This window comes from Mugil cephalus, chromosome 4 (assembly GCF_022458985.1).
Source record: "Mugil cephalus isolate CIBA_MC_2020 chromosome 4, CIBA_Mcephalus_1.1, whole genome shotgun sequence".
In the NCBI taxonomy this organism is placed as follows: Eukaryota; Metazoa; Chordata; class Actinopteri; order Mugiliformes; family Mugilidae; genus Mugil; species Mugil cephalus.
The window spans coordinates 24,238,501-24,260,554 of record NC_061773.1 but is presented as its reverse complement, the minus strand read 5'-3'; the positions used below and the strand labels follow the sequence as shown (position 1 = coordinate 24,260,554).

Genomic DNA, 22,054 nt, shown 5'->3' with positions numbered 1-22,054 from the left:
ACGTTTAAAACGCCGCCGGTTCTTCTAAGAACAAACTTTCCACCGCAAAGAATAAAGCGGCTCAAGGTGGCAGCGGCTACATAAATCTCTGTTGTGTGAAGCTGACACATCACACACACACACCGGATTAATGTAATCACTTACTTTTTTTTTTTCTTTAAAAAAAAAATGACACTTGCAGCAGCACGTTGAAGCAGAATCTGAGCTGAGCGAGATCCTTGAAAATCAAATCCTGCCTTTTCCCCCGAACCGTGATATAAAAGCTAGGAGGCCTCCGCAGGGAAAAGACGAAAGGCCCGGCTTCTGCAGCGTGAGGGCTTTTATCTGTACATTTAAGCATCGGTGTCCTCACATGCGAACAAACGGGCGGGCTCTGAGCCGGATCCAGCGTATCACACGGCTTTCAGCTTGCTTTGGTTACCCGGGTTTGGCTAGCAGGCTAGCAGGCTAGCAGCGGCGGCGATGCATGCCACGGTGCCCGCTCTGAGAGACGCCCGTCCGTGGTGGATGAGTACAGTACGCGATGGATAGGGTGGACTGACTCAGAGCGGCAACAGACGGCAGATGTTTGTTTGTGTGTGTGCACACGGAGCCGGATTTAATGAGTGTTTACCGCCTTGTGTGGTGAGACACTGGCCACATGCTGCTGTTAGGCTGCTCGCTGCCAAATAATGAGCCAGACAACATGCATGACTTAAAGAATGAATGGGGATTAACTGACAGTAATAACAGTAATAATGATATCCCCGCAGACGGATAGACTTATGAACATACAATGGGCAGTTCAACGCCTTGTGCTGTTCTTCATGTTTTTTGAGTTGCTCCTAAACCATTTTTGTGCATCTGTCTGTGTCGGGCTGCATCCTTTCAGTGTCATTGCTATGAGGTGGGGGTTCCCTGTGTGGTCCAATTGGGTGGTACATCCACATGAATGAATGGCAGGTCTAAAAGTTACAGAACACTGTATTTTTACAAGATGGTCAATATCGTTCACTTCTCCTGTCAGTGGTCATAATGTTGTGGCAGATCGGTGTAAAGTTCCTGTTCCTGTTCCATATTTCGTTTCCGTGATGACACACACACACACAGACAGACAGAGACAGAAAGCTGGAAATGAAAAAGAATGGAAAGAATGTGGGGCAGGGGCGTAGCACAGGGGTGGAGATGGGGGTCAGCGGCCCCTCATCGCTCCTGTTTCCAGCCTATTCACTGCCCACGGCCCAGACTTCACACCTCAAACTGGATATTCATTTTGATTTCAGCCGCAATCGCCCAGAGTTCTGTGTGTGGTATCTCGGACGGTTATCACAATCTCGTGCTGACACGATGTCTGACACTGTTGCGACAGGAAATAAGGGTTATACTGGCAGTCTCAGCTCGACAGTGGCTTTTTAGCACAACAGCTGGGTTACAGGCGAAATGTGAAACAATACTGGAGGGTTTTCATGATAAGATTCCTGCAAACGAAGATGAATGGAATGACTCATTCAATAACTGGGGGGTCTACTGTCGACCACTCGACAGGTTTGGGTAGAAAGTCAGACAGGACCAACAAGAAAACCAGCGAGGTCAAAATATGATCAATAAGAAAGAAGCAGGGGAAGCAAAAGAGAAGTAAAACAGTAAAAAACTGATTACATGATACAAAAGTTCAACTTTTAATAGGACTTTTTTTTTTGTTTGCTTCTTTGAGTTTTATTATGTCATCTACCTACTATATGTGTTCTATATTAAACTTTGTGTTCTATATTAATAAGATGATCATTTAATATTCAATATTAAAATATGCACCTGCTAATATTTCACTTGGTGTCTAAATAAGCTCTCAGCCAATAGTGGGGAACCTGAACAGAGTCAGCGTGTAATATGCTGCCTTGTGATTGGCTCAGCAGGGAAGGGGCGGGGCCTACTGTGTACAGGTCTAGTGTGGAGCTCTGTGTGAAACGGTGCACTGTTGAAACACCTAATGAAATGCTGACTGATAGGTAACGTCTTCTGCCTCCATTTGTCCCTTTACTAAAATATGTCAGATTCCTGTATGTGTATTTGAAAAAATATATATATATTTGTGGTGAAAATTTAAAAAAGTATACCAAAAAAATGCCTAATAACCCAAACATTTTGCGATCCCCCTGCAGTACTAGGGGTCGCATAATTTAGGTTTTGCTTTGACTGTGATTGTTTTTAAGTGACGCTCAGTAGCAAATAAACATGAATTTAAGGGTTAAACAAACCCCTACAAGTACAAAGGTATTAGAAATGTTAACAACAAGACTAAAAAGCATAACAAGCAAAATGCATTGACCCCAACCTGCCACAATCCGTCCAGCTGACATTTAATATTTTTCCAGAATTTCCAGAACCAACACGAACAGCTGTTTGTTTACAACACAAGGCACATGTCAGAGTCCTGTGCAGATAAAGCCGAGCCTCAACGCACAGCCGCCACCCCCCACCCCCCGCAAACGTTCGCTTCTTCTTCCAAAGTCGTGACAAAATGACGAGCACGTGCAGACAGAAATGACACTTGTTCCGACACGACGTGACACGCACAAAACACAGGGTTGCTTTGGACCCGCTTCATGAATACTTCAAGACGCTTTCAAAACGTGCAGTCTGGGATGAAAAGCACACTGACTCACTGACACTCGTGATAATGTTCTTGTCACACGGTGAAAAACAGCGAGAAACTGCAGCAAAGATAAGAAATCCCTGGAATAAAAAGTCAGTGGATCGTAAATACTGTCTATGTCTGGGACGGAGGAAGTGTTTCTTCAAAGGCCGATACACTACGAGAGCTCATTTCTACAAAGGAGCTCTTGTCACTGTGACTTGAGAGACGGGATCATATGAAAGCTGCCGGCACAAAGCCAAAACCGAACAATGTGATTGTTAGCGGCTCTTTGAGGGATTGTTGTTTTCAAGCCGGAAGAGAAACAGAAAATGAGCAAGGTAAAGCGTTTCAAACGACAACATAAAAAAAAAAAATATCAGACAAAACTGCTGGAAAATTTGAAACCGCAGCCATTACGTCCCCGACGTCCATTATCGTTTGATTTGTGTGCATAATCTGCTATGAATTTATAGTGGGCCCCGGTCTCTCCTGTGTCATCAAATACTTTATCACAATCCATCAAACAGACGCCTCTCTGGGCTCGAATTGAGATCAAATGGGGAAGACAGGAAACTCATAAAACGGCGCATATAAACATGCAAACACACACTTATGAAGATATTATTGGCCTCCAGTGCAATTATCTCCACCTGGATCGTTTTGCCCTTCAATCAAAATGAACACGTATCTGCACACGGCCCCCCCCCCCTCCCCCTTTCCCAGTCTCTCATATCCAAACCACGCCCTCTCCCGCAGAGTGACATTAAAAGCTAATCAGATATTGAAAGGCTTTTCATTAGGGCCGGAGGAAGACAGACCGGCGTGTGGGGACCACTGACCGAGCAGCAGCGCTGCCCAGTAATTACCACTGGTCCACCACCTGCCCCCCAATCACACGGCCATCTCACACTGCTGCTCATAAAACATGCTTCCACACAGCTGTGGACGGTCCGCTCGCTTCCTCCAGCCGTGGAGAATGGGCGGCCGGACGGAGAACAGGAACGTAACAACCAGCTCTTCTCACTGCTGTTTGTGGTGGTTGGGTGTGTTTATGTGGTGGTTTGACATCTGTGATCACATCAAGTCGCCATCGGAAAGCTGTTGTGGCCATTTTGCATCTACTAGTCATCGTCCTTGCCTGTTTGTCACCGGTTTGTGTGTGTTGGGGGTGGTGTTTTCTGTCTAAATGAGGTTCATTTTGGGTCAATGTGTAGTTTTTGTGTAGATTGTGGAGCTGCTTAATGCCCTTTTTTATTTTTTAGCATTTCTATGTTTTGATAGAGTAGGATGGAATAAGATAGAATACAATATTACACTATACTATACTATAATGTATTGTACCATGCACTGCTGTATACTGCCATACTATACTATACTATACTATACTATACTATACTATACTATACTATACTATACCCTCTTGAGACCCAAGCATTTGTTTGGAATACATCTTAATTTCTTTAAGATAAGATTAAGATCTTCAGGTTTTTGGGATTAGAAGGACCTGAGAAGTAGAAAGAAAAGAATCATCTTTGAACTGGAAGTAGTTTTTGAAAAAAATAAAATAAAATAAAGTATGTGGACACAGGGATTATTTCACTGTATATTACAATTTAAGTCACCAATGTGTAACAAAATATAAAACTGTTCATTATAATGCAAAGGCAGAATTGGAAACGAAGAAATCCCCATGTCTTGTGAGTTTGTAAAATTTGCATGACATATCTAACTAGAAAAGTTAAAAGTGTAAATAAACTAGTGTATTTGCCTTTGGCTACTAGTACACAGAAGACGAATGTGTCTCCTTATGAGGACAACATGTCTAAATAAAGCAGAATAAGCTGTGACAAACCTTAAATGTAATGTCCCCATATGAGGACGCTGGGTCTCAGGAGGATATAATATAATATAATATAATATATGCCACAGTATGCAACACAACATGACACAAAACGATACGTAACAATACTATACTACATAAAAAAAACACAAGGCCTGGATGAGCAGCATGTGATAAACCATGGAGCAAATACATGACAACTAACACAAACATATACACACATACAGATTAACTTCGCTCTCTCTGCCAACTCCCCTTCCCCCCTAAGTCTCCGCCGCATTAATTATGACACTGGTAATAAAGGAAAGTGTTTAACGGGGAGGAATTGCAAATAAGTAGGAATTGATTGGGCCTTCTCCTGCACTAATTGATTGGAGACTCCAGCCCGGAATATTAAAAGCGGAGGAAGAGGAGGAGAGGGAGAAAGGAAGAGTATGAAAGTCAGCCAAGGGGGTTAAAGGCTGGCAGGCCAGAGGGAGACGGGAGGAGAGTGGGAGGAAAATGGGAAAGCAGAGGTTGAATAAGTAACAACCAGTGCTAACGTGCTAGAATTACTGCAGTGCTTTGCAGCAGCTAATGAACAAGTCAGAACCGTTACTGCACCGACTCCTTTTTAGAGGGATCTCACTGCGTGTTGGCATTTGAATTAATCGACTAAACACATGCAGTGACAGCACGCAATCCAAACACATACAGTAATATAATTCAAGTCCAACTTCCTTTACAACCTTTACACACACAGTGTTTCCAAACTCAAATCACTACCAACAACATGAATATCTCCCACAGATGAGAGTTCATCTACTGGCTGCACACTGCTGCTCCTTGCTTTTACACGGACAAAAAAGTATTAAAAAAAAAGGTATAGAGGGTATGCATGTGATGTCACAGCAGGAAGTCTCCATGGTAACGGCCACTGAGTGGTAAAAGGTGACAGTTGAACGTGGAGATTAGCAGCATTAGTTTAAATCATAGGCTTTAATAGCGTCTAAATTGTAAAATTAATTAAAAAATGGGAAGAGCTGATTGACTGTACCAACATATCTGAATATTATATATATTTTTACAGGTATCTGCCAAAGAAAAGCGAAGTAAATGGATCGCTGTATTACTAAGAAACATGGAAACCTGGTGTTGTGGTTCACATTTAGAGTCAGGTAATATTAATTTATGCATACCCTTTATAAAAAAAAACCTCTACAAATATATAATGACACACACAACAATCATAAATAGTAAATAACTAGTTCTGGATTAGAAATATCAGCTTGATTTACTGGCAGTGGTGTTTTGAGAAACCATATAATACGTGGTCAGTCAGATGTTGCCAGCGGCGCCTGCTCTGTTCTGTGCTGAGATAATGAAGGAACCCACACGTGCTGTGGTTTGCGGTAGTTAAGCTATACCCACAGCCACAATCTACTGAGAGTCACGTCCCGCTGCCAGGTGGAATTTAGCAATCCTCTCTGAATTTACAAAGACGGAGGCGGAACTCTTCCCGAGGAGAAAATAATGCACTCGCTGATGCCACACTGGGAAGAAACTATGTGGAGGAAAAAGGTCACGGCGAATTTGTCCAGTAGCTTAGATTTTAAGTGGTTCCTGTAAGAGCAGGAGCTCTGGCTCTAATCTGTCAGAGTGCCATTAGCAGGTGGCACATTGGTTTTTATCAGAGTCGGGGTGAAATCAGGCTTAAAAGGGGGAGCCAGGCTTGGGGTGGAGGTGCCCCCTCTTGGACCGCTGGCAGTCCGGGGTCAGGGTTAGATTGATCCAGGCTCGGGGGCCGTCGTCGCGGCCATTAATGTTGGATGAGATTTGCCTCATTGAAATACATAAAAGATGAGGAGGGGACCTCAGGTGGCTGCGGGCGTCCCCGACCCCCCCAGTCACTGTCCGGTCACTATTGACCACGCCACGGGTCACTAATGACAACACCATATGGTAATTACAAGACCACTCAGCATCGTCTAAGCTACAACAATAAGGAGTAATTTGGAAGACATTTTTTTTAATCTTTATGGCAATTTACACCCATTAGAGTCCAGTTGAAGCATGTATTGAGTGATAAACTCTTCTTTCTAAATTATAATTAAAGATTAGTGACGTGCAGATCGATACTGAAACATCGATACTTCCGATACCAGATGTTATTGCTCTAAAATCGATTCTCAAATCAAAATATCAATTCTTCAGTCATTGGAGGCAATGTAGGAACACAGTGGAAAGTAACTAAATATTGAGTTACTATTGGTTTTAATGGGCTTATTATTTTACTTATTCCTTTTTTTTTAGTATTTGAAACAGCATTTTCGCATATTTTGTGTGATCGTGAAACCTCAGAGTTTAAAATATATAAATACATTACTCTGATGTCTTGTATTCTTTATGAAGCTATGATTTGAATTACACTATTTTTCTTTAGGTTTACCAGACACATTAGAGTGTATTTACACAAAGTATCGTTATTGGATTGGTATCGCCGATACCAGCCTGAGTATCAGATCAGAAAGGAAATCGTTGGTATCGAACATCACTATTAAAGATTATAACTTGTGTCATATTTATAGACCATAACTAACAAATTGGTACTTTTTGATTTCATGAAACAGTATCAGTATCTGCAGTAACGTTTAATTTTTTAAGCTAAGATAGATTCCGGTTTTAACTCACATTTGTCTACATGTGTAGCTCTGCACTGTGTCTCTGCAGGGCAATAAATCCAGTTTAGTGGTTTGTATTTGCTGATCATAGGCAGGACAATGGGTGTCACTTTTTGGGCAAAGTTTATTTCAGTTCAGTTAAGGTTCCTTTATTTAGTTCCCCCGAAACTTAAACAATGGGCTTGTGTTCATCCATTCATTCGCACACTGAAAAACAAACGGATAATAAACACAATAGGAATTCAATGGGAGTCAAAGAAAGAACACATGCATCAAATTACAGGTGGAAATAAGACACCGTCATGCTGAAGTATTGAGGACGGTTAACACACAATGTCGGCTTCCTATGGAAGCCCTCAGCGGCCACTGGTTCACATATTAATTTTTTCGTTTTCTCGAGACCTTGAGTTATTTATCTTGTTGATAAAATGAGATAAATAACTCAAGGAGAAAACAGAGCATCTGAACTATCAAGGGAAAACAGAAAAAAATAATATGTGAACCCATGGCCACTTCCTTAAAACATGATGGAAAAAATGAATTCACATGATTGGGAGATACCTTCTGAGAAATTACAATATTTACATGAAAAATTAATAATAATAATTAGCAGAAAGGTAAATGTAGCCACTGAACACAGCTCAGTGTCCAGTTTGTCTGTAGCCTCATGGTAAACTGCTGATTACACAACAACACCGGATCCAGCAAGTCAAATCAGGATGAAAGGAATTCCTTCCTCAGTAAAGACAACAAAGTGTGAAATTGCAGAGGAATGGCAGCTGAAGTAAAGTGACCCCACAATCAATTGAAAACGCTCAAGTTTCAACAGCCAACCACCCAGCCGGTGCAAAGAGAACGCAGAGGTTTCTCAGCACTCACATAATTTTAGAGCCAGTTTAGGTCTAATAATATCTGTGTTTCCAAGCCCAGGCCCTTTCGGCTGAATCAGACCGTCACTCACCACGCGCCTCTCTCCGTCCCCGTCCTCGTCGCCCAGTCCGTTCGTCTCCGTGTCGTCCTCTCTGCCTGCCTCAGGTGTGCTACAGCCACCTACTCCCGAGGCTTTTCTGCCGTTCTTTACCAGCGACGGTACAGAGGGAGGTGCTGTCAGCGAGCGCACGGCTCAACAGCTGACTGACTGTTAGAGGATTTTCACCCAAGGCCGCTGAACTGGTGGACAGATATGGTTTCCCCCCATTTAAAGTGCAGCCGTTGTGGAAGGCCAGGTATGTCCTGCATGCATCATAGGAAAACAAACAAACAAGCCGACACCAGACATCTGCTCGAATGCAAATCGCTGGCTGTCATCTGCTGCTGTTTGTGCTCGTGTGCCAGGAAGCTGCGTAGGGCAGAAATAGTCCCAGAGTCACCAAAGCATTTGTTGTTGAGTTCAGCAGGAAAACTGTACTTCCTCCCCTATGGGAGATCAGGAGGAAGACAACCAGACACGCACCTTCAGTGTGGGTCACCTCGAACTGGCAGCTGCAGCTCCAGTCCGAGTTAAATAAATAATGCCTTGCGCTCGCTTTGCTTGCAGTTGAAATAGCCAGATCAGGTTTGCTGGCTTCTACTGTTTCACTGGCAGACCTTCTTAAAGGGCCTGCATGCTCGCAGCCTTGGAACAAAAGTACTGCGCAGTCTGCTGAGAGTTCAAACGGAGCCTTTGCCGGTAAAGCCGGGCTCTTTAAAGGGGGATTTATTACACAACAGCACCAGCAGAGCAGGTTAGAAATTCCTAACAGATAGTGAACGTACACAGACACACACATTCACAGATGGGGTTGGTATGTAGTCAGGCATTAGCTGGGAGAAAAAACAGAGGAGCAGGGTCAGTGCCGAGCGAGACCTGCATGTGCGTGGAGGAGAGTTATGGAGGTATGACTCCTGTCCTCAGGAATGTTCTGCAGACAGACGACACCGGTGTCTTCTCTCAGCGCCCAGAGACGAGCGCTACCAACGGGTCGGTCTCAAGTATGACACTACTTTTTTTTTAACATATTTTTTGTGCAATATGCACAAAATGTGCAACACTTGTAAAATGTATTTTGACACTTTTTATGTTATATTTTACATTTACTCTATTCTCTGTAATTAGTACCTTTTACACTATTTTGTATGTATTTTGTGTCTGCACTGATAAGGTGAAGCTCTTCAATCTCTACACTTATACACGGTATAATGACAATAAAGGGCCTACTGCCTATAGAACCCTTCATGGCCTACGTCACGGTGTTAGCTGGAGGCAAAACAGAGGGAAACTTGAGGCGAACACTGTCACTTTCAGCTGTGAAAATGTCGTCTTGCTGTATTTTTGGTGCCAAAACCGAAAAATCAAAAACACTAACTTGAAGTGTTATCACATATCAGCCACTGCCAGAAGTAGACAACTCTGGAGTGAGACAATCATCAACGACGTGCACACTTCTTAACAGATAACATTAATATGTAATGCATCATCAGTTTCAGCCTGGATAACGTTACGGGTTAGAATAAATTGTGAATGAAATTACATTAAATTAATGCTTATTTAGGGCATTGTTGTTACATGTTGATGCTAATGCTAACCGCTAGCTAATGCAATGTTTGTTGTGTTTCACAGGTGTATTTACTATGTTACCCTCCACAGTGGTTCCACTTACTTCTTGTAATATCTTTGTTGAAGAGGCTTCACTTGAAAAAACAGACCAGACTTCGTCCCCTCTGTGTCCTCCTTTGGTCAAATCGTCCATCCAGTGAGTGAGAGTGTAGGAGTCGGTGAATATAGTCCCATCAGTCAGAGTCAACTTTTTACACTCACGGTCTCAGAGAGTGTATTAGAATATTCCCTAAAATACATGTTTTCCTCGTCCACCTTTGCCAAAACAGTCTTTTTAAATAAGCTAACCGCTGTTATAATGTTTGAGATGTTTTGCCTCCAGTTAAGCCCCGCCCTCACAAAACATCACATTGTTTACAAACCATGAGGGGGTCTATAGTGCCTCTCCAGTGTGCTGAAAATGTATTACATGAGTTGTGACTGACTAAAGGGACACAGTTTCCAAGGTAAAACAGTCCTGGGCATTTTTTTTTATATTTATATTTCAAGAAACACAGAGTACATTGTCTGACTTTATCACTTCTTTCTGAGGAATGAGTGTCGTAAAAAATCCATCAGATTATGTTTGTTTTTGATTTTACACTTTGCCGACTCTGGCTTGAAAACTGATTCTCATCTCTACCAGCTCTGTCTTCACAGCTGTCTGCTCATGTTTTACCCACTGTTAGTTCACGATTATGGCATTTTTGGCTACACTCTCAATAAATTAATTCCACAGCCACAGTGAGAAATTGCTGTAAAAAGCTAAACACATTACATGTGCAATGCACATTACATGCTCAGCATCACAGATAGAATTCACTGCTGTTCTGTTTCAGGACCTGCTGTGGATTAAAGCAGCTAAAAGGAAGGAAAATATGGGAAGTTTAATTGTCAGTTAGACAGAAACACAACTTCAAGTCAATGCTAATGTCTCCATGTTCATGCTTGTGGTCATGTTATCCAAAGCAGCATGAAATTAAACTCACTGATTGCAGCTTTAACTAGATCCCAGAGATGTTGTATTATGTCATTTTCTTCTGCTGCCACCATTTACTGGGATACAGTAGCAAAAAAAAGACTGTGACGATAAACTGCATATAACAACACGGCTAATTTAAGTTAGCTATTTAAAAATACCACGTATTTGACTTCAGACCCTGGGATCCTGCGTGCGTATGTGAGTAACTGTGTGGTCATTTTTTTTTTTTTTTTTTTTTTTTTAGCAGGCCAGACAGTGGGGACTCCAAGCCAAGAGGAAAAACCATGTAACTGTGGCATTCATGACAAATCAGCAGAGATGGAAAATGTCTGATCGCCAAGTTACACAAGAAGTTGAGTGTGCGCCGTGCCAGACATGGACCAAGAAATCCAATAAAGCCCCTGGACTCTGCGAGAGTCAAGGGAGGAACATTTCTGTATTAAACCTGGAGCTCTAAGCTGTGGCTGCTGTTCCACAGAGACTAGAATTACAGGCCAGGGCAGTTTATGAATGGTGATTGGCTGCTGCTGACTCAGGCTGCTCTAGCCACACTGGCCACTAATTTTAGCCTTGCTGTGGTGAAATCACAGCGTGGAACCATTAATGCTTTAACCCGCCTTCTGCAGCATCTCCCATGGATCTGGTATACCGTTCTAAGCAAAACAGCGGGAAGGCACCACATGGAAACGAGAAGTGTAGAAAATCATCACCCAATGTCCTGCATGGACAAAACGCATCAACAATTTTCATGAACAACACAGTGGTTCCCAATAGAAGTTTTACTACTCAGTTATGGTGCCGTGTCTGACTTGGACCAATCAAAATTCAACTCAGACCAGTCAGGTCCGGATCATATTTCAATTATCTCCAGTACCCAAGTTGAACTGAGTTGGCCCAAGAATGCTGGTCTTTCATTTAGTTTGGGCCAACCACATTTTGGATTGTATCTACTAATCCTAGGGTTTGGATGAATATAGTTGCGATACCCTTTGGACCAGATCCCTCTTTCCTTTGGCGAATGAATTTATGCAATCTAGTTTACCAGTTTGTAGACTTCCACACCTGTGGTTACAAGATAAATGCATACACTTTGGTGTCCAGTCTTCCCCTGAATGTTTAACCTCCTTCCCTTTTCTTTTCAGTCCATGCGAAAAACGTAGCTTAGTCCTAAATACAGGTTTTCAAACATATTAAACAGCGCCGTGAAAAGCCATACGTAAAACCACGCTGGCTTTTCCAGGAGCGCACCAGCATGCTCTGGAGCTCTGGAGTAACAGGATTCACCCACCTTATCGTCCGCACTGAAATGCAGTACTTCCACATTAGATTCCACATAACCCCGACATCCTCTGGTTGAAAACGTTAGATCTGGATGAATTAAATTCTCTGGTGTGAGGTCCAAACGCTTTTAGGCAGCAGTCTGAAAAGCAGCCTTCGTGAGACAGGAGCAGAAGCTCTTCCTACCAGCATCCACCCATGCCACTCCTCTCTCTCCTCATTTGACCACGAAACAAGCACTAGTCTTTGCTTACTCCTAAGAAAAAATGACTAATTCCCCCTCCTTGTTGTTGGGTTTCTCCAACTCCTTGCTGAGTTCCCCATTTTTCTTTGTTTAGTCTATGTAAAATCAGTCACAACAAGCTGCCCTTGCCCAAGCAGAGACTTATCCAGCATTGCAAAGTAAGGGCAGCTACTAAATGGTTCGGGACATGGGGTAAAATCCCTCCTTGGTTTAGTGTGTAACACTAGCGCATGTTCACATTCCACCCAGCTGGCTGCTGCCCCTTTCTCAGCAGCCTATCACTTACCGCTGCCACACAATCTCCCTTAAATCATCCGTGTGCAGGAGGAGCAGAGGTTTTTTTTAGGTATTGTTTGCTCTCATTGTATCGCTCACGTAGAGCCAAGTCTCACTCTTTTTTTCACAAACTCTCAGTAGATTGTATCTGACCTCGGCGAGGTGTGAAACACGCCTAAATGGGGGCAGTCGAACACTCCAGAGTGATGGGTAATTTATCAGCAGTCTCCAAACAAAGTGCGGAAGAATAAAACACCACACGCACGTGATTCCCAACAATGAGTCAGCACAGTGGAATGTGAAGTAAGTCTTAAGTTGGGAAAATGTGATATACACTTTGTGATGTTTCTGGAGGGGAAAAATATCCTGGTTGTGGTGAGATGTTGGTCCATTTTAGACCTGCAGCATATATCACTCTTATAGAGACACTAAGACACTAGTAACATTGCTTTCATTCAGACATGCCAAGATTATTTATCCATTTAACGTAGCCTGATGTAGGCAGACTCAGTTCTCAGTGAGTAACTTCATTATGGGGCGTGTTTCAGCCAAAACAGAGGAAAAAATACCTCTGCACACAACTGGACTGTCCACAAAACCGACTCCATGGTGACTCCAGATGACGTATATGTCTATGTTGTTGTTACTCTTCTGTCGATTACCACAAAAAGTCCACCCAAATGATATCACTAGCCCGGCCCTTTGAGAGACCGACTTTTCCTAAATTGTCATGGGCAGGGTGAGTTGGGCTAGTTTCCTAGTTTCCTCAAGTTTTTCATCAAAGAAAACAGTATGTCATGGAACAGGATGCCTTTTTTTTTTAAATGTACTGGCTGACTCAGAGCGATTGACTCTGTTGCAAAGGTGAGACCAGCAAGGAATCTGTGTGTCCATGTTTCGTATATGTGACCCCCTACGCTGAATGCACCCATGTTTAATCAGTTAATAAGTTATCTTAGCTAGAGATACTGAATGTCCCACACAAGCAGCATGTGAAAAGCTGCGCTGACACATAGTAATGCAAATCCTTACAGTAGCACATGTGAGAAGTCTGCCTTTGTTATTCTAGAAGTTTAAGAATAGCTAAGTATCTTCATTCCCAGTTGACCCCCGTGGCCTTCCTCTGAGCAGCTGCCAGACATTTCTCTCTCTTTCTGCCTGTGACCCCCCCACTCTCATGGCCGGGTCGGCTATTAGCTCATATGCACATATGAACACGGTGGAAACCTCAAGGGCCTAAAGCCTCTGTTTCATAAAGTCACTGCTGTCGTGTCCCCTCCAGCCATATTCCAAATACAGTGAAGAAACAAAAGCAAGACAAGCTAAATTGTGACAAAAAAATGAATACAAACCAATTAACTAAGGAAGAAGCTACGGCGTCACGGTGACAGAAGTGAGCACGCACATACCGTCCTTGTACACGTTTACGCAGCAGATCGATTTGACAGGGCCTTCAGACTTTGATGTTTCCATTTCACGCCATGAAGAAAATCACCAAACAGAGCGGCCGACTCTAAACCGGCCGTTACAAGCCATATCTGCTACAGGGTAGTGCAGCATGTGTTAACAAGCTGTGTGCCGCTGAAAGATGTTCACTGGCAGGCTGGAAAACATCAGAATGTGCACACTTCTTTTCTACAACGGAGCTGAATGAGACACGGCGAGCGCTCAGGCGCAGAGGCGGGCGTCACCATCTATAGGGATTTATCCCAATTTTAAACTGGCAATAGATAAAACCCAGATTCCCAAATCGACATCAATGAAAATTAAACACAGTTCAGTTTCGAGAGCGCGAATAAATGTAAATAAAGTGACTGGCAGAATACGATGGAACAGTAGATACTCCGAGGACCAAATTCTCAGGCTTGTGCCCTTTGGCCCAAACAAACAAATACATCAGCACAGTTTCCAGAGTATTTTAAAGACAAAATTTCACTACGTTTGACGATCACTGCGCTTTATTCTCCAGTTTCTTAAGAGCCAAAAAAAAAAATCCAAATCCAAATTATGGGCATTCCAATTATTTTGGTTAGTCCGTCTGAATCCTTAAAGCCTCTGGAGATTTATCTGTGATTTCATCAACATTTGTAAAGACTTTGGGGGCAGCTCCGCTGGGATCAGTCGGAGTAACACCAGGGATCTGATTCGCGCCTTTAGAAAGCCGTTTGATGTCCTGAATTTAGCAGAGACCGCTCCCTCGCGTTCACGAGCACTGAGAGATATTAAAGGCCGGGGCTCTTTCTGTTAACGGCGGAGATAAAACACTGTAATCAGATGAACCCTTGAGGAAAAAGGGCAAAGCCTCAATTTTTTGTACAGTGACAAGAAAGCCATGAAGGAGCCACTCTGATGTGCAATTATTTTGTCAGGAGCTAGTGGTTGCTTGTGCCGCGGCTCAGGTCAGGTGTGGAGGGAGGAAAGCGGAGGAGGGGGAAATGTGGGCGTGAATGATGAAGATGTCGGGGGAAGATGTGTGAGCGTTCAACGCTGATGAGGTGCTACGATCTGATATGAGCCGACGACCCTCGACAGCAGAGCTCCGCTGAACAGTTTTTCTCACCTTGCTGCCTTGACGCTAGCTCTGAGAGCACCACAATCACAGGTTCCCCCTACGTGTCATCAAAACAATGGGCGTTATTGTGAGCCACGGCTATTAGCAGGCGGCTAATGCTAGGGTCGACAGATTATCAGCGGGGTCATTGATCTTCTGGAGTCGAGAGGAAAACAGAAAGACGTTACTACAAACACAAATCAGATGTCACCCTTCCTCAGCTGTAATTATGTACGAACGGAACCTCTATTCTGTGTCAGCTCCTCTCCAGCTTGATGACCTGCCTGCAGCAGGCATCGACGCTGATTATCGAGTGTACACAGAGGAGTTTAGTGCCTTGTGCGAACTGAAATGTACATGTGCGTCTACTTAGCGCGCCGCTTGCCTTACTGCTTTGAGTGATTTGTCATGGTTTTGATTGCTTTATACTGCAATCAAATATTAGCCTGGCACCTTTCTGATTGCTTTTCTCCTTGTAAACAATAAATGGCGTCTAGGCATAACAATCTTGTTGGCTTGTCTCACAACCCAAAACAAATTAAAGTGAGCCAAACGCTATTTGTGATGATGATCACTGTGAGCTAGCAATAAGTTCCCCACAGTTTTGTCAGGATTTGTCAGCATTTACCTCTACTTTCAACTTAGACAGACTTTATCATCCACAAAGGAAGTTACTTGGTCATAGTAGTTAGTAGGAGCTGTTATACAGATGGATAGAGTTTGGTATAAAAGAAGTTCTGTAGCTTTCACTATGGGAGCAGAGCTGAATCATTCTGCTAGAGAATGAGCTCCTCTGCCCCTCTAATGTTTGGTGTATAGTGGACCCCTCACTATGACAAACATCTCCAACACCCTACCAATCACATGTCCAACTGGTCCTACTGATGTCTTTTCTGCTGGTACTACTCCCCCAACAAACCACAGCAAAGTACGGGACACTCACTACAACAGACAGCCAGAAAAACTCTAGTAACTTGCTGCACACATTGAAAGAGAAAGTAGAGTCTACCCAGGCTCTTCTTCTGCACACATGTGGACTCCCAGGTACTGGTAGAAGACCACTACTACCACCTCCAGGCCTTGGATAGTGATGGGCTCCACTGGTGTCCTCTTCCTCCTGAAGTCAATGACCAGCTCCTTGGTCTTGTCCACATTCAGGAGTAGGTGGTTTACTAGAGACCACTCCACAAAGCCCAAGATCAGTGTCCTACACTCCACCTCCATCTCCATCTCTAATACACCCAACCACTGCAGAGACATCAGAGGACTCCTGCAGACATTTAGGCTACATGCACCAATATATACACCTATGTACAGGTTTAAAGATCTTTAAAATACTGCAACCCAACTGAACATGATACTAGTCAGCCCTGAAAAGTAACTTTGCTGCAGCATCAGTTTGGCCAATGCAGGGAAGTGGCAACACATAGTCCATATTTATACAGTCTATGGTCTGTATCTTTAGAAACAACTGTCTTTCTATTTATTTCTAAATAGTCTTCAACACAGATCAACACCGATCTTGTCTCGTCCCCAGTAGATTGCTGATCTCCTCACGCGATCTCCTGATCTCACAAATCCAGCTGCCTTAGTACTGCTGCTTTGGTCTGACTCTGTGAGATAAACCCCCCATGCCCCTTTCATTTGCATATGGCAACCGCTCAAGTTTCATGGAGTGCTCCATCCTTGGCACCGTCACCTTCATGCCTGCTCTGGAGGTTTCGGGCCAGGTTTTGTAAAGCGCCTTGAGACCATTTGTGTTGTTATGGACACATGTATGAGTGAAACTGAATTGAATTGGATTGAAATAAAGTGCTGGGATGTGGCATAAGAAAACAAAAGTCCCCTGAAATAAATGAAATTTGAATTACAATTTTAAAACATACACACATTATTTGATTATTGAACTATACTGACTCATTTACATATTTATACGTAGGATTATTTATATATGTATGACCTTTATATAATTACATTTATAAAAATATGTATTTTTAATGGTTTTACATCTGTGTAAATGTTTTCACTATTTCTTTGTCTTTATAGCATAAACCAATTAATTCAATTCTTAACACAAGTAAACATGCAGTATTGCCTATTGGTTTGCCATTGATATTCTAGCCAAGGAGACAACAACAGTAAGCAGAGATCTCAAACTGATTACTTTGTGTTTCCCCCAAAACAGAGCCCAGAACCCCCAAATGAACCCTCCCCAGTTCCACCATGCTCCAAAACAACACAGTTGTTGAGTTGAATCATCCTCGGCCTTAATGAAATGAGTCTCCACCATCCAATCCCTGACTGGTATTTAAATTGAAAACAGTCTTGCATGAAGCCGTCTTTGATGAAGCCCTTGGAGACGTGGCTGCATCAAAGCCCGAGCGGGGGAGGGGGGATGGGTAGACTCATGTAAAAAAAAAAAAAAAAAAAAAAATGGCCTGGAGGTGTGTGACAATGACATTTCATCCTTTGAGATGTTGCACTCCACATCACATATTTCTCCTTTTTTTTGTGTGATTACCGTTTTCTGAACCAAACCAAGAGGTTGTTCACTTTGACTGATCCCACGGGTGTTTTCCTTGCTACAAGAGGAGAAGAAAGATTCTCAAATCGATTCTATCATAGTTGTATTATTCCACACTGTAAAACATTTTATTTCTTTGACAATTTTTTTTTTAATTGATGCAATTGAACATCTGTAGACAAACCGGTTTTTGCTTTTGTATTAGCTCTTTGTGCTAGCCTTAGCTCAAACATGCACATTGTTATCATGTGCTCCCGTCTTAAGTCTTCACTCATCAAAGCAAAACACGTTCCTAAAGAAAAACCTTTTAGACAATATTTCTATTAAAATTATCCCCTTTTCTCTTGCTCCTGTTTTATTGTTGGGCAAATATCTACATTTATTGTTATTGCAGCAGCTAGCTGAGCAATCATGACACAGTCGCCGGAAAACTTGTGTGGTGTTTGACTTGTTCCTCCCACATTAATGGGCAATTTGTGGCACTAGCATTAGCCCACACATCCACAGATCACTGAACTGCTGTATCTTCATCAACCACCATAAAGCAAAGGATGCAAATTGCTGCGAAAAGCACTGTTTCGTTGCATCTATCTTGCGCGCTATTGCTATTTGCATCATGATAGCTAAATGGATTCACAATTGAGATGTAATGTCTGCATGTTCTTATAACCCAACAGTGCACATTTTCCCCTAATGCGTAAAATACAATGGGGAGAGTCGGAGCAGCGTAATTACCCTCATTAAATCATCAAGGCTATTTAGCGATATTGTTGCGTAGTTGGCTGAACTGACTTTGATGTGTGAAATCTGTGAAAGGGCTGCATTAACTTGGGGATAAGAAAAAAGGGGAGCTCGCCACGGACGCGTCACCCATTTGCCAACTTCCGTGCACGAGAAGCAAAAGTGACAACTTGGAAAAAAAACTGCCACATAATCCGACGACGGGAGGAGGTTCTGACTGTTTGATGGAACAACGTGGTGGGCTGCGGAGCACGTGTCGCCTCACGCCGCTGAGCCAATAACTGTGAGTGGGACCACACACACAATGGACTGAATGCTGTGTGAGAGCTTGTCAGGGGCAAACCACAACAATAGTGCTTCCTTTCAGACCAGTTGACCTCGCTGACATGTGGGCCCTTTGTCCCGTTTTAGTCCCCGCTCTGTATAAAAAGCTCAGGGAGCTGGAACGCAGTGGCTGTCTGTCTGTCTGTCTGTATATATAACCGTGGCTGCTTCCAGATTTTTATAATATCTAAACAGAGCACCTTACCTGTTATAGAAGCCGTGAAGAGGCTGCAGACAGAGGAACTGCCAGTAATCCAAACAAAAAGCTTTGAACTTCAGCATTTCGTCAGTTATAAAAAAACGCTCAGATCATAAAAAAAATATTCTGCATGAATATAGAAATAGAAAAAAAAGTGTTTCCTTAAAAAAAAAAGCGGCTCACGAAAATAAAACAAGTCCTGCACAGATTAAGGCTGTATGGGAGCAACACTGACACCCCACATGGTACAATCCAGTCTCAGCATCCGTCCCCGTGTGTCCGGGCCACATGGAAAGGGCTGAACCTACATCCCTCTGTTGCCTTTGTTACGCAGTCGTGCCCTGTCCCGCGCTGCCCCGTTGGAAGCTGTCATATACTTCCTTGATAAATACGTCAGCCGCTGGACGCCATGTCTACAGCTGCGGTTGCTCCTCGCTCCGACGCCCGTCCTCCGTTCCACAAGAATCCTGCCCTGCTCCTTCCCTCCACGCTCCCTCATTCCCACTCAGTCAATAACGAGAGGAGGTTCCCCCCCACGTCTCCATCATCTCTGCCCCTCGGAGCTGAGCTACAGCTGCTCCCATTGTCTAAAGCGGCCACACTGACAAGGTCTGACTCTGCGCTGCGCCTCAGCGGGCCAACAAAGCGCACAAAGGCCTCCCTCGGTGGCCGTATCAATTAGGCTTTATCAGATGCTGCACAGCCTCAGCCAACCCCGGCCCGCTCACTAGACGAGCTAATCAGCGCGAGCACATGGTGCGCGGAGGGGAGGCGGGGAGGGGGGCGAAGCCGGCACCCGTGAGGGCTAGCCTCGCGCACATTCATGTGGACATAAAGCCTAGGGCCGGTTGCCAGGACGACCCACAACACTGCACTTAGAGGTGGCGACGGAGCCTCCACCGATTGGATGAAGGTGAGGAGAACCAGCGAGGCCTGCGATCAGAATTTTTGTTGCAGACGAACCGTTTGTTAACAGAGGAGTGCAGATGAATTAATGAATTAATGATGAATGCAGAACCACGTGTCATCAATTGTTAATGATTACACACAGGCCGTCCCCCGAAGTATCTGCAACAAATTACAAACGTGCTCAGATTTCGTATATTACGCAGTTTTCTATGAAAAAGAGTGGAAATATTTTCTTGCATCCTTTGATTTAACTTGGAAAATGCTCGCATACGCAGAGCGCTTCATATCAAAGACAACTCTTCAGTTCAAACTTCACCCGTGCACAACAAGCCCCCCGCTGCGGTGCCGTGGTCGCTCTCCGTTTAATACAGACGTCCCCGCTGGATGCGTGGCGCGGCCCTCTGCCACGAGGACTCAGCTGTCAGTCTCGTCTTGGCAAAGATGTCGAAAAAAAAAAACCAGCGCCGCTGCGGCTTTTCAGCTCCGGCTCCGTCGGCTCGGAGAGGCCAGGTGGGGAGCTGCGCGAAGCGATACGGCAATTATTCAGGCCGACGCGCCGCTTTGAAGTGAGTACAGACAGCATTTTGTAAAAGGCTGTGAGTCACGGACACGCAAGAGAAAGTACAGTGAGCGGCTCGCGGAGGGTTGATGCTGCACAAAACCTCCCGTTCTACGTGTTAAACGGCTGAATCAGTTTTTTGGGAGCCCGCGCTAATTAACCGAAAGGAGTTTGTCTGGTAACTTCTGAAATCCTGTTTTTTCACAGTGCTGTGCGGTTCCAAAAACTTTTCTTCTGATTACAGAGGCATTATGTTTTCACACGGTCTTAAGGGACTTCGCTGACTGCGTCACTAGGGCCCTTATTTTGAGAGTGCAAAACAGAAATCAGCCGCAGATAATCTACGTTCAGACTCAACACACGAGCATCTTGCATTTAAGAGCCCTGGTCTTTCCAGCTTCAGGCCTTCAATTTATACAAAGGTTTTCCTGATAAGAAAGCACAGTATACACCTCCTGATGACTGTGGACCACGGATCTTCAACGTTTTTCAGGCCAAGGACTCACAAACTGATGGAGAGCTTAAGCAGGGGCCTTGGTCTAGTGCTATTCATAAATATACACTATTATTATCAGGTTATGTTCAATATTAAGCTATTCAATTAATACACAAGTTGAAACATTATTTTATTTTTTTATCCAATAGTTGTGTGACACGTGGCCTCGTGATTGGCTCAGCAGCGGTGGGGGCGGGGCCTACTGTGTGCGGGAGGCTTAGATTGACAGGTCCAGTTGACTGAAAGATAACGTCTTCTGCCTCCGTTTATGAAATATTGATGTGTGTTTAAAGAAATTGTGGGGTAAAAATTAAAATGGGTGGTAAATATTATAGAAAGGTGAACGACTGTTGGAGTTTTCTTCAGCCAGGAAAAAAAACATGAAGCTCATTTGAGCCAAGAAAACAGAAGTTAAATCTGACTCCCAACTGACTCTCAACAAATGAGCCTTGAATGATGTTACATGCTCCGCTAAAGGCAAATGAAAGCTAAAGGTTTCAGAGCTGAGGGAAGAGAAAACACAGTCTGCACCGTGTTCAGTTTTCTTTTTAATCCGTTTGTGGCTTCGTGCCAATGCCAGCTGAGGCACATGAGTATTGTCGTCTTTAGACCCAGCGCACTGGACAAAACATATTCTCCCAGAGCTATAGCTGAAAGACAGGTGATGCATTGTTTAGGGGGGAGTCCAGTGGGTTAATGTTGAGCAACACAGGCCTACAGGATAGGAAAAGCATCTGTCCTGCAACATCTATTCTCACAGTGCTCTCTGTGACAAGTTAATGAACACGCTATTAAAAATAGAGCGCCCTTAAAAACTCTCATTGCGTTATCCAGTTTGAATTCACGCCAACGTTAACGACGTCTCTTTCATTCACTCAGTCCCACCAGAGGACACGTTAAGGACTGGGCCACACATGTTCCTCGCCTTATTAAGCACCAGTGTAAACACTTTCCTTTGTGCCAGAGATAGTCTGTGAGGGGGGGGGTTGCGTTAAGGCGGGCAGCACATTATTGAGCAGACGGAGAACCAAATGGGAGCCCATCTATCATGTGGTTCTCCGGCCCGTGACGTCCGCGTGCGGTGCAGGCGGAGTAAGATGTTCACCCGCGCTCGGTCGCCTCCCTGCGCGGCCTCTTTTGATTCGGTCCCCGAAGGTTGAGGCACGCCCACCACACGCGGTTTATCAGGATACGCCTCGCAATATGACTCGCATCCCAGAGCAGTCGGCGCGTCAGGAGAAAGGATCTGAAGCGAGATGGACTCTGTGAGGGGCGGAGCGGG

General features: G+C 43.9%; 1 protein-coding gene across 4 annotated transcripts in view; it reads right to left on the bottom strand.

Annotated features, from left to right (window-relative positions):
• iqsec1b (IQ motif and Sec7 domain ArfGEF 1b) overlaps positions 1-22,054 on the bottom strand; it is a 178,648-nt gene that overhangs the window by 49,513 nt on the left and 107,081 nt on the right. The window contains exon 1 of one of the 4 annotated variants that reach the window (XM_047582025.1): positions 11,960-13,171. The exons of the other annotated variants lie outside the window; for them this stretch is intronic. Coding sequence (XP_047437981.1) covers positions 11,960-12,006 — 47 coding nt within the window. The 5' untranslated portion in view covers positions 12,007-13,171. Of the gene's footprint in view, positions 1-11,959; positions 13,172-22,054 lie in introns of those variants that run through there. 4 annotated transcript variants of the gene reach the window in all.